The 12,897-nt window shown below is 35.2% G+C and overlaps 1 protein-coding gene across 1 annotated transcript in view; it reads left to right on the forward strand.

The window, feature by feature from the left end:
- Positions 1-12,897, forward strand: part of ZDHHC17 (zinc finger DHHC-type palmitoyltransferase 17) — a 76,353-nt gene that overhangs the window by 46,733 nt on the left and 16,723 nt on the right. Inside the window, exons 8-10 of the mRNA XM_071799389.1 lie at positions 1,831-1,956; positions 3,245-3,387; positions 5,772-5,872. Coding sequence (XP_071655490.1) covers positions 1,831-1,956; positions 3,245-3,387; positions 5,772-5,872 — 370 coding nt within the window. The remainder of the gene's footprint in view (positions 1-1,830; positions 1,957-3,244; positions 3,388-5,771; positions 5,873-12,897) is intronic.

The raw sequence follows: 12,897 nt of genomic DNA on the forward strand, positions 1-12,897 counted from the left end.
AAACACTTAAAATATGTGCTATTGAAGCCTTATTGCTTGCTGACAAACAAGTGTGTGACTAGATTAAGTACCCTGTTTTGTTTTGTTTTGTTTTGTTTTTTTTGTTTTTCTGTCTAACCAAGTCAGCCATCCACCACCCCTGTGAATACAAGGAAAATATTAAAATGGCCAGATGATGAGAAGCATAGTCAAAGACTTCTTTAAAGCTCCCTCAATCTTTTTATCTAGGCAGTTCCTAGGTGTCTCATGGCCCTCTAGTGGAAGGGATGCTCAGCTGGACCCCAAGACAACTTCAGGATTTACTTGGGAGATCAACTCCCAGAGGGGATTGCTTGTCCACAGGTAATCTTTACAGTCTGGATATATAAGGTGTTATTAAAACAGCAGCATCTCTGGAGTTTTCCAGATATTAGCAATTCAGGGTGCTATTAAATTTATGATGAAGCAGGCACCATAGTTTGATTTCAGGCATTTCTGTTGAGGATGGAGTTAATTTGTTTCTGAAACATCTGGCTCTAAATAACTTTGTTAGCCAAGTTAAGTCAGAAGGTTATTCTTTTTTAACTGATTTGGTTAGTTAAACTTCTCCCACAGAAGGAGTGCAAGGTCCTGTTAAATAGCAAAAAGCTTCACCTAATAATCTGTAGTCTGTGCTATTTACCCTCCTTTTAGAGATACGGAGCAAGATTTCAAAGGCAAAAACAGCAGTTAAGACTCAGTTCCCATTGTTTTTCTATGGGATATAGGTAGCTAACTGTACTTTAATCTTTGAAATCCCTTCTGTCTACAGTAATTATTGCCCTTTCTGGGTAATTTCAGTTTCTGGTACCTGTCTCACTTTTTTTTTAGGAGGGGGCCGTGCGATGGAGGATTCAGCCATTTTTCAAGCCTCCATGAATGGTTTGTTTAGGAGGGGAGTTAACTCCAGTAGAAGAGAGGAGGAGTCATATGCAAAACTGAAGCTGGAGGTACCTGCAATTGGTTGTCTCTTGCCTCCTCTATAATTTTAGATTCAGTCAATAACTTTCATTTAGCTCTCTTCCTAAATGTTTAAAAAGCAATAAAATCAAATCAGTTTGATAGGCACCTTTGGCCCCTGTATCTCTCTCTGTCTCTATCTCGCTTTGTCTGTCAGTCCTCTCTGAAAGTAGGGAAAGAGAAAGCATGGACCATGCTTAGCACCCCAAAGTATGCGAAGCATAAGCTAAGCGTGAAAGTTCAGAGTTTTGGAGTAAGTTGGACGTGAGAAATCAATTTATCCTTTCCTGTTTTCTTCCTAGGACTTCAGTAACTGAGATGAATATAAGAATATTAAGCTTGTGGAAAAAATTCGTCATAGAAACATTTTAGTAACTTCACTCTACTGAAAAGGCAGAGAGTTAACTGAGAAGTCAGACTTTAAACTGGGAGAATTTCCATGATCCAGTGGGTCACAAGTTCTTATTCTTTGCTTGATTTCTGCTGCCTGTCAATAGCTGAGGGGGAAGCACAGCCCTTCGTTTACAGACTAGTAGACTGTGTGTAGAACAGTGAAACATAGATGTGTTATGCCAAAGGCAACAATTATTGCTACGTCAGGACATACATATTGTCAGGATCACACATTTAATCTTCTACTTGTCCACGCGTGTATAGTTATGAGAGTGAAAAAGACCAGAAGGAATGATTGATGTTTGGTGTCAAGCAAGCTGCAGAGCCAAAAGTGTGCCAGAATGTAGCTTGAACTGATTTAAAATATATCATTTTTACCTGCCAATCTTCTGCTGCAAAAGTGCTCCGAATGCGTTTTATTTTTAAATCGGATGTTTCCCACTTTTATACTTCTGTCAGGGAGAATCGCCACTTGATTTAGCAAAACAGAGGAAAAACGTTTGGATGATCAATCACCTACAGGAAGCAAGACAGGCAAAGGGATATGACAGCCCATCCTTTTTGAGAAAACTAAAAGCTGATAAGGTAAGAAGTAGTATCACACTTACATGAATCAACATCACTGCTGCTGTTGGTTTTGGGGGGTGTGTGTTTGTTTGTTTAAGGTAAGCAGTTCAGTACTGTGGTTTCCCCACATTTCAGTTTTGGGAACCATCTTTTTGTTGAGGCAAAAGTAATTGCAAAAGAGAAAAAGAAAAAAAAAAAGCTTTATTTAAGGCAAGAGGAAAGAAAACCCTAAACTTCCACACAGTTACCTTTAGTTTTTGTACTAAATAAACATTAGGAAAGTACTAAGTGGCCTGGTTATTGTTGGGGATAGCCGAGACTTTCACAAAGCTGACTTTCAAGTATCTAAAGAAAGAAACATTTTAGATATTCTGAACTCTGATCTCCTCTGTGATCCTTAGTGTTTTGTGTTGAACAAAAGCAGCAGTCAATCTTGGCAGTATAATGTAATATATGAATTTGTGAAGGCCTTTTTCTTCTCATGTTGTTATTTAGTACTTCAGACAGGAGCAGGCAAGAAATGAGGGTATGAAGGGTGACATATTGCTCTAGCTTGAAAAACTATCTACCTGCCTGCAGTTTGATAACTTGTATAGAGTTGATATTTTCTTACTAGGCTGAATGTTGTGCTGGATATTAAGTATTGCTGTCACTGATTTGTTAAAAGTTCTTGATTTAAAGGTACATTGCATGTTGATGCTTAAAGCACTGACCACAGCCTGTGCTTTTAACCCTGTGGTAATACAGTAGTGCAGTGATTGTTGACTTAAAGTGATTTGTGCATTGCATTATGTGTACATGTGCGTTGTGACTGTGCTTTGAATATCTGCTAAGAGTTCAATGCCTTCATCAAGAATTTTACCCACAAAGTATAAAACAAAAAAGGTCCTGTCTGTCTTCATAGATGCTTGAGTATGAATTTATCTATTCCTTACATAACTTCAGTCTTTAAAGTTCACCAAGATTGCCATGTGCTGTGTAGTAGTTTACACACTCTGACAGGTTCTTAAAAAAGATATGCTGGTGCCTTTATTCTGGATTAAGAGTAAAGTCTTTAGAAGACAGTTCTTCTAAAATAAAGGGATCAATTGATTTGCTATGAAGTTTTAGGATTTTTTTTTTCTTGCTCATACATTGGAGATACGTAAATATAGGAAATGACAAAAATCTATGAAGATTCCTCCTCCTCTGTCAATCTTTCTGAAAATGTATTTAAGCTTTTGTGACTGTCCTATTTATTCTATGATATTATTATACAACCTGTTTCTCAAAATAGAATTACTTACTGATATTTGTTTCTATGCAGGAATTCCGTCAGAAGGTGATGCTGGGAACTCCTTTCCTAGTAATTTGGCTGGTTGGGTTTATAGCAGACCTAGACATTGATTCTTGGCTCATTAAAGGGCTGATGTATGGTGGCGTTTGGGCTATGGTGCAGTTTCTTTCAAAGTAAGTGTTTTACCGGAATTCTGTCTCTTTAGTGTGCACACCAGAGGTCTTTCGCTGGGATCTTTATTGGATAAATAATCTTAAATTTCTTTTTTTTGTGTGTTGTCTTTCAACATGCAGCATTTATTTTTTTTGTTGGAATTTTTAAAGTTATATTTCTGGGAAATACCTGTGCAACTTTTGCTCTTGCAAATAGCCATGGAATTACTTTGAGTGAATACCACTGAGCTGACAGAAACTAACAGCAGAACAGAAATTCAGTCGTTCTCCAGAGGAGGGTGCTGAATGTCTGTGTACAAAGAGTTATCAGAACGAATTTTGAAGAAAGCAGTCAAGGGAAAAATTACTAGAAAGGAACAGAAAAAAATAAATGTGCAAGCTTGCTACTTAAACCCAATCATTTAGAATTTAAATACCCAAAGAGATTTATATAGAGAAAGGAAGTCAGAGTGAGGTTTTGTAGGTTCTGTTGTTGTGGAAAATGGTAACTAAAGAAAAAGGCTGCTTTCTGATGATGTTTTTCATTTGTTACCTCATCATAAAGAATTTTAGTTGTGTTTGATTATTTTAATTATCTGCAAATGCATGTGCATTTGCACACACACACACACACAGAGGCACGCTGCAACAGATTTTCAGTATCTGTAGACTACTTCATTTATCCTTTGCTTTTCGTTTCCATGTGTGGCATGTATAGAAGAACTTACATCTTCATACTTAAGACTTTTCTGCTTTTCTGGCATCAAATATTATGTTTATTAGAACCACTTGCTTTTCCTTCCTTTCTGTTTAAAGAGGAAAATAAAATATATCTGTTCCTTAAACCAATTTAATATAGTATATTAGTGAACTTGGTACACTTGGAGGAGGGTGGGAGGTCACCAAGCTTTTATCTCTACAGATCTTGGAGATGATCTGTTCAGTCTTTTTGTTATCTCTGAGGCTGTGCAATTTGCTGACCTCCTCCCACAAGTAATTTATTTGGCAATGCAAATCCTCAACCACGTATCCTGCAGGAGGCATGGACAAGATTTCTTCAGGTTTCTGAAGACCTACATTTCATTGAGTTTTATATTTTTGACCTGCCTGACACGTATTCAGGATTAACAGTATTACTTTCTCTTATCCTTTGCTTACTGTTTGGTATAAATACTTTTTGAAGTGTTTTTCACAAAGCCCTGTTTTGAATGAAATTTTTTCTGTTATTCTAGTAGTATTTCCTTTCCCTATTGAATTTTAGCTAATCTGCTTAGCTGGGTTTTCCTCCCTGCTCCTTTCACACGCACAAAAAAAAAAGGTGCAGAAGTTTCTGCTTGGTAACTATTGTGTATCCAAATGTATATTCAGTTAGTACTTACACTCTTAGCTCATCTTCCTTGATTTTCTCAAAAGACCTAAGAAACTTCTGTTAGAGAAGAAACAGCTGCTGGAAGGGAGTAAAGGAGAGAAATGGAAACTATTCGGTGCTCAGGTTTATTTGTTACAGCCCTTGAAGGCACCACCAAAACAAAAAGCCAAATGCATCAATGAAAGGATGTTTAGGCAGATGATGGAAGAAATTCTGTTTCAAGGAATTCAGCAGTTAAGAGTGTGACTTTTGATATGTTCAGCAGTTTTTTTCTTGAAAATGGAGTTACCTAGTCACTTACCTAGTTTGTCTCAACTAAATTCAGCTTTATTCAGAATATACTTTGAAATGCAAGAATAAAAGAAGCTAAAAATAATTCTGATTAGCTTATTTTTTTTTTTAAATTGAAGTACAAGCATTCTGTCTTAGAACTTGGCAAATCTGATGATACGGGAAATAATCTGCTTTTTCGCCGACTATCTATTGGCAACTTCTTGAAGCAATATATTCAAGAATCTGAAATATTTCAAGTATGTAGAATGGTAACACCAAAGTCTCTCTTAAGCTTTTTTCTTACTCAAATAATTTTAACCTATTATTTTCATTGTGTGAGTTTCCAAAGTATCCTTAGTACTGAAATGTAAATGTAAAATGTAAAAGTAAATGTATTTTGCAACCATTATCCATGCTGTAGGCTAGGAATCTCACAGATTTTGAACTACTTTCACAGTGTAGTCATAGCATGAGTATGTACTCATTCTACCTTTCTTGTCCAGTTCTTGACATTCACTTCAAAGGTGGATGTATAAATTTTAATTAAATATGTGTCAGTCATGACCCTTCACCTGGACAGGTTGAAAAATGGGAATTTCTCATGAACTTTGAAGGTAAATGTGAGGAAAATGGTTTTCATGGTGTATTTTGTGTTATCCCGTATAATATATATTTTAACGGGAAGTGTTTTTCAGAAACATTAGTTCAGGATTTACATTTTATAAGTCGAAACTTATCATGTGACATTGCTTCTACTTTACAGGTCATTCTTTGATCACTCCATGCACAGTGCTCTGCCTCTTGGAATATACCTGGCAACGAAATTCTGGATGTATGTGACATGGTTCTTCTGGTTTTGGAATGATATCCTTTTTTGTGTGCAACAATAAGTAATACTTGTTTTTATGTTAGTAGTATGGGGTAATACCCAGAGTTAGCCTATATCTGAGAGATAATAAAGTAATTACAATTTTTAAATTACTATCTCCGTTAAGCATTGTTTTGTTTTTATGGCAGTTACTTTCTTGCTTTGAAAAAGTGCACAATATTGCTTTGCTTTAGTGAGTGAAAGATTTTCCTCAAAACTGGCTTATAGTAGTCTGTGAAACTTCCTATGCTTTACCAATTTCTTAAGCAACTCTAGAATATATGCTGTGACTTTGAGGTGACAAAGTGTAATTGACATTTTAGACACTGCTTTTCTGAAAAACAGTGGGTAATTTCATGGTTCCAGCTTTATAGTTAGTTATCTGTAAGGATTTTAATTTCATTTCATTTTCATTTAATACAAACTGTAAATATATTTGCTGTGTTTTCAGTGTTTGAGGATGTTTGTATTAACAACACTAGTGATAGACATTCTGCACGTGCCCATTTTTTTATGGTTTTTGACTGTCTACCTAGATATGAACTTTTCATACTCACAGGGGTACAAATTTATTCAGAGTTCACTGAAGAATGTCAGTTATCCACCTTAAGGAAATAGATTAAATTTTTTAGGCAACTTTCTTGGGTATTGTAATACAATACCCAAGAAAATGAAATAGAGATTTAATGTTTTATTAAATGTTTGTTACAGTTCTTCCAGCTGTAAATAGTTGAAATGAACTTAATATTTATGATGGATGTTGGTTTGACTTTTCTAGAACCCGGTTTTCTTCTCACCCTCAAAGGAATTACCATGAACTGGGAAAGTAGCAATGCAACCCTTTTTCCATCTTATTAAGTTGTTCTCCAACCTTAGCTAAAAGAGCCTGATATTGTTGGGTTGAGAACAGAGAAGAGACCCTGCTTTCATGCTGCCTTTGTCTTCCATGCTGACAGTGTTTGCAAAGGTGCTGCTGTGAGTAATACCAGTCCCATGTGGCTGGAGATGACTGCTATTTCAAATTAAAACAAACAAACAAAACAAACTTTAAAATCTAGTAGCTGTTAAGTAAAAAAAAAAAAAAAAATTTCTATTAATATTAGCATGAATGTGTCTTGAAAGAGTTCCTTAGAAATGCTGGTCGTGCTACCCATCTCTGGCCTGATTTTCTGTGTTTTTACTCAATTAAATTTACTAGTAACTGCAGAATGAGGAAAGCGCATACAAAATGAATACGAAAAACATTTTAGAAAGCAGTAGTTAAAAATGGAAGTGTATTTTCCAGCTTTTATGCAACGGAGTGGAGCTGTGTAAACATGTCTTACCACTAGACTAAAATTGCTTTTCTGTTCTTTTTATGAAGAAAAGTGAACTTTTGGCAAATATTAAAATACAAATTTCTGTGGCTGTTATAACTGAGTTATATCCCTTTTGAATCTCATATCTCCGTACCTTGGAGGTTTTCTTTAGAAACTCACATTTGCTAATGCTGCCCCATGTTTTGGGTTGTGAATGTTGAGCTACTGTGAAATGCTCTTTCATGCTAATGTAATATCAGCTTGAACCACATCTAGGAATGTGCGCAGCTTTAAATCAGAGTCCTTAACCATATCAAAATGACTGCACAACCAACACAATTGATGACGACCTCTGTCTTGATGTAGAAAGCTGTCCCTTAAGGCTGTGGAATTGTTAGATTTTCATTCTGAAGCTTGTATTTTCTTCATATTTGTACCATGTTGCTTAGATTTTTATTTCTGGTAGCCGTTCTGCTTAATGTAACTTGAAGTTCGTTTCTTTTGGTTTTTGGGGGCTTTTCTTGGTCTACAGAATAATGTTCATTATCCACTGGAAGTAGTAACCATAGACAGTTATTTACCGTAATAAAGCCTAACTTCAGAATGTCAATAAAATAGTGTACTGCTTCTGTAATTTAAGGTAGGTACCTCAAAACCTTTGCAACAGCCTTTTTGTACAGAGAAGTAGTAGTCTAAAAACTTTGGTTACTAATTGCTTTCATTAGAGCTGACACGATTCTCTGTGACAAGCAAGTTTTAGAGACTTACTGCTTGAGGCCATCTTCCTTTAATTGATGATTTTTAATTGGAAGTCTTTGTAATAAGATTCTAAATTCATTCTTCTTCTGGAAAATTGCCCTGTAGCTTTATTGGGGGGAAAAAAAAAAAAATCACATGCCTGCTCTATTTTTATAGCATGAGGCACAGCATTGTGGTTGGAGAAAGGATTCTTTTATTTTTACAGCTTTGTATGATTACTTGCGATAGACCAGAGTACTATTTTATACTCTGTAATATTCAAGTGGTGAAACTTGGCCTGGTAGTTTTTACAAATTCTGACTATCTTCTGCTCAGGAAAAAAGTTTCTAAGCTTAAATAGCTATCACAAATTGCATTATCGAAACTTTGTATTGTAAGTAATACAAAAGTGTTAATTGCTGCAAGTGTTACTTTAGTATTCAGGTGTTTGGTAAGAAATTTCTTGCAGATATTTTGAAGGTGTCTGGAAGATCATCTGGTCTTCTGAGATTAATCCTAATGAGACAGAAGAGGGCAGTTGAAGCAATGTGTCATAAAGAACAAACAAAACCAAAGATTAGCAGTGTGGTTTCTTGAATTTCAGGGTGATCATATGAAAAATAAGTATAAATTCTAAGGCTTAATGATATGTCTTCTAAAAGACCAAGCTTGAGAGTAAATTCAAACAGTTTAGATAGTTTTAGTGTACTGACTTCTCATAAATGTTTCTGTTCTGTTTGCTTTTTCTCAGCAGCTTCTGACTCTGGTATATTTGTTAAAATAGAAATCCTATTCTTGCTGGGAATGAGGAAGTTACGATCTGTGGATTTATAGATATATGAGTCTATAGTCTTATGCTTCCCTGCCACTGTTGTGCTGCTGTATTACTGTTTCCCTTTTAACTGTATTTTACCCATAAGAAAGGACAGTTATGTGTTGCCCTGTTAGTGTATTCTAATCCTCTACAGTTTGCAGAGTAGAGGGGGAACCCTCAAAAATCCTGGGCACTAGATCACTGTATCTTAATTTAGTTTTATTTTTAAAGGAAACAAAAAGATTTGAAATTACACTTTTAATAGCATGAGACTAGAATTTCACATTTCATTCTTTTTCATTAACCTTTAAAGGTAGAATGCTCTCTTGTGTCCTGTAAAAGTCCAGGGCACATGCATTGAGTTCACACAGTCTTTTCAGTTCCAGCTGAACAAATAGTGCCTGTTATGTCAGAAGGTTCTTATACTGCTCTGTTTTTGTAAGATGTCAGGGTTTGCTGTAACTCAAAATATTCACAGTAGGGGTTTTTTTGTTGTTGTTCTACCATCTCCATTTGTTGCAAATGGGAGTGTGCAGTTTTCATTAATTAAACTTTTTTGATACAGCATACTACTTGCGGTGCTGATGTAATGGATTGGTGTAAACCAGTTTATATTTTTAAAGAATTTGTTATTGACTAGTACTTGATTATCTTATTTCAAATATACTTCATGTATTGATGGCTTTTAGATGAAGGAAAACAAACACTACACACTTTTTCAATTCGGGATCATTTTAAAAACTGTGGGTAAGAGAATTCATGATGATTTTCATGTCACACAGCTGTTACAATAATATTATGTTTCAGAAATTGTAACAAGCCGATTGGTACAATAAAGCAGTTAAAAACAAACAGAAAAAAACAAAACACATTCATATTACAAAAACTAGATTAATAAACTTTTTCTAAACTAAAAAAGAAAAAAAAACAAATATGGGAGGTGGAGGAGGTGGCAGTGAATTTTTTTTTATTCAAGTTAAGGGATTTTCTTTGATAGATTGAAGATGGAGGTAGAGAGGTTCAATGAATGAAAAATGGCTTTTGTCTAATAAATACCTAGTCAAATGAGGCTGCTTCTGTAGGTATCTGCTGTTATCCACCTGGACTCCTGGACCCAGATGTGCAGCTGTGATGAATTGGCAGTTTCATTAGTGTGTATTGATCTCTGACAGCTTACACTGGATGCAGATTTTTCTCTTTAGGAGAAAAGGATTTAATTACTGGATCTGTAGTTAGTGGGAAGGAGCATCTTTGTATATCATGTGCACTTTGGCTTGGTTTGAGATTCTTGTATGATGTGATAGCAGGAATTTTCCTGTGTCTGAGCCGTTCTAAATAGACTCTAAATAGGCTCTAAAAATCAGTTTATCACATCTGCCTCACTCATGGGTTGTGGGGTGCTTGCTGAGGTTTAATTTTCTTTTTAATGAAATGGTCTTTTTGTTTCCAAGTGGTTTCCTGGAATAATTTTCAGCCTGTTGCACTTATTATAATAATTAAAGGATACTGATTCGGACTAAAAGTAGGAAGTGGGCTTTGCCTCTCACAATGAAAACTGGGGAAACCTCATAAAAGACAGCAAACTGGTGACAGGGCAGAAGCTGAATGCCTACTCTATCATGCATTTTTCAGCTCTTAGTTAATATGGTAATGTATTTTTCTTTATGTAGTTGTAAATTAGGATGTTAGGACAAAACGAGGGACTCTCTGTGGAGAACTGATTCCCTACTCTCTAACTACTGCAAACCTAGAAGGATTTCTTGCAAATGAAGAGTTTTGAGAGATGTCTGGGATACAAGTTGCTAAGATCTCTTTGGAAGCCAACTTCAGAGAGGAGTTCAGCATAACTTTAGATATGTCAAGTGTGGAGTTGGTTGTTTAATTCTTCATAGCCAGTGGAGAAAAATAGACACTTGTAGGGCACTGCTCCTCAAACTTAAGTTAATGTCTTGATACTGAAGATAGACTGGACATGGCTTTTTCCTTTCTGTTGTATCTGAAGGCATACTGAGTGATTTAAGGTAGGTGAGATGAATCGCACAGTTGGAGTTGTTTATCTACATCAGATGCCAGAAATTTCTAACTTTCCTTTCTCCTTCAAAGTCGATTTTTGAAGATACTAATGAAAAATACTGCTGGCTTTGCCTTTCTCCATTTACATAGTTACTGCTCATCTGTACTTAACTCTGCTTTCTCATGTAGTGTCCTGACATCTTCCATCCTCAGCGTAGAAGTACCTTATCTACCACCTTTTACACTGTGAGAATTATACTGATCTGACATGACCGTGGTAAAAGGCAAAACGTAGACTTTGTGAGGAGTCTCTTATGCTCTCTTTGTATTTTGTAGAGTAAAATGGGGGGAAGGGTAAGTTCAGAAAAATTCTACATACTGAACTTCTACTAGTGTTGCTTGGATCCATGGACAGCTTCTTTGTCACACAGGTTGTCCAAATTTTATTCAGTGAAAAACAATTCCAAAACTTTAAGATCATAAAAACCCCTTTAATGGATAGAAAATAAATTGTCTTTCCCCCTATCTTGTTTAACAGTCTAGATGTGACATTTGGTAATCAGGAATGGGTCATATAATTTTTTTCAATTGTACCTTTATTGTTTGTAGCAGATGTCAGATTAAGATATTTTTAATGAAAAAGCGGTTTTCATTGTTGTGGCAAAAACCCTGTGATACTTTCAGTATTCTAAAGAAAATGGAATCTGTTTCTAGCTATACAAGTAAGCTGAACTATCTAATTGTTGGCAGCAGGTAATTTTAGAAGACGAATATGAAGGAATTAGATTGTATAAATATTAAAGTCTGAGCTTTTCGTCTGTGTTGTATCAAATAGAACTGTGAGTGTTTAGGTTATAGTATAGCTGCTGGTTTTTTCCCCCTATTATAAACTTGCTGGAAACAGCTTTTAGAGGAAAGATTAATTAGTCTTTAGTGAGTTGATACTAACATTCTACTATATAAGGTACATGATTAAAATTTTTTCTTAACTTGCCAGTATTTTTTAATTAGAAATTCATAGCCAATTCCTCCCCCCAACAGAAGGAAAACAAAAGTTATTCGGGATACAGTTCACATGAACAATGAGACTTTGTTAGCGTTTCAGAAGTCAAAAAGAGGCCATACTTGTATTTATTCATATTTCATGGTTCTTACATATCACAAGAGCAGTGTAGACGGATTTGAGATACTTACTGTCATTCTATAGAAATTCTGGATTCTTCATTTAATATTGGCCTGCATCTGTACCGTGTAGACTTGTTTATCATTGGTTTATGTAATTTTTTCTTAATACTGCCTTCAATGAAAGTTTTTTCCAATAGAGTCAAACAGAACAGAATATACATGTAGATATGTAGTAGAATACTACATATTATATATAAGTACCAAGTATTATGTGTATATATATGAGCATCTATTCTAACTTGAAAATCTGATTTTTGAAAGCACGCAAACATTTTTCTTTTTGTTGTCTTTAAAGTTTTATAAACCAATAAAGTACAGATTGCCACATAATTCTTGTTTTTAGTCTTATATGCAGGGTTTTCTAATGCAAACACACAATATATTGAAATTTAATTACAGTAGACATTCAAATGACTACCGAAGTAGAGAGAAATTTTCATCTAAGTTACTCAGAACATAGTGTATTTTGCGAGTGCAGTGATTTGTGCCTGAGTAATAAATGTCCTTTTTGCCTGGATAATGATGTAGAGGCTTCTGTCACCACAGCTTTGTCAAATATAGCATCTCCTCGCAGTTATGACTGACAGCTGATGGGTATCTTTAGTCAGGTTGGTCAAGTCTTTTGTAGATTTACCAGAGTAGATAATTTTCCATCTTTTGTGGAAGAGACATGTCTAAAGTATTTGGTTTTTCAACATCATTGCCAAGAAATGTTTTAGTTCTGTGAAGAAATGTCAAGTGTTGCAAGACTGGGCATGTTATACAGCAAGTCATTCAATACAGGAAGTAATATTTTAAAACTCATGCTTACTTTCTGTTTTTATACAGTAATTGATTTTATAAACACTTCCAGAGAATGCTGAATCCTGTGTTTTTTAAGAATTAGATTCATTTCTGTGTTAAAAATAGCTTTCATTGATGTGTAAAATATGAGTATTGCCTTATAATAGACCAGTTTTCAGACAGTACCTTT

The sequence above is a fragment of the Patagioenas fasciata genome, chromosome 1 (genome assembly GCF_037038585.1).
Source record: "Patagioenas fasciata isolate bPatFas1 chromosome 1, bPatFas1.hap1, whole genome shotgun sequence".
In the NCBI taxonomy this organism is placed as follows: Eukaryota; Metazoa; Chordata; class Aves; order Columbiformes; family Columbidae; genus Patagioenas; species Patagioenas fasciata.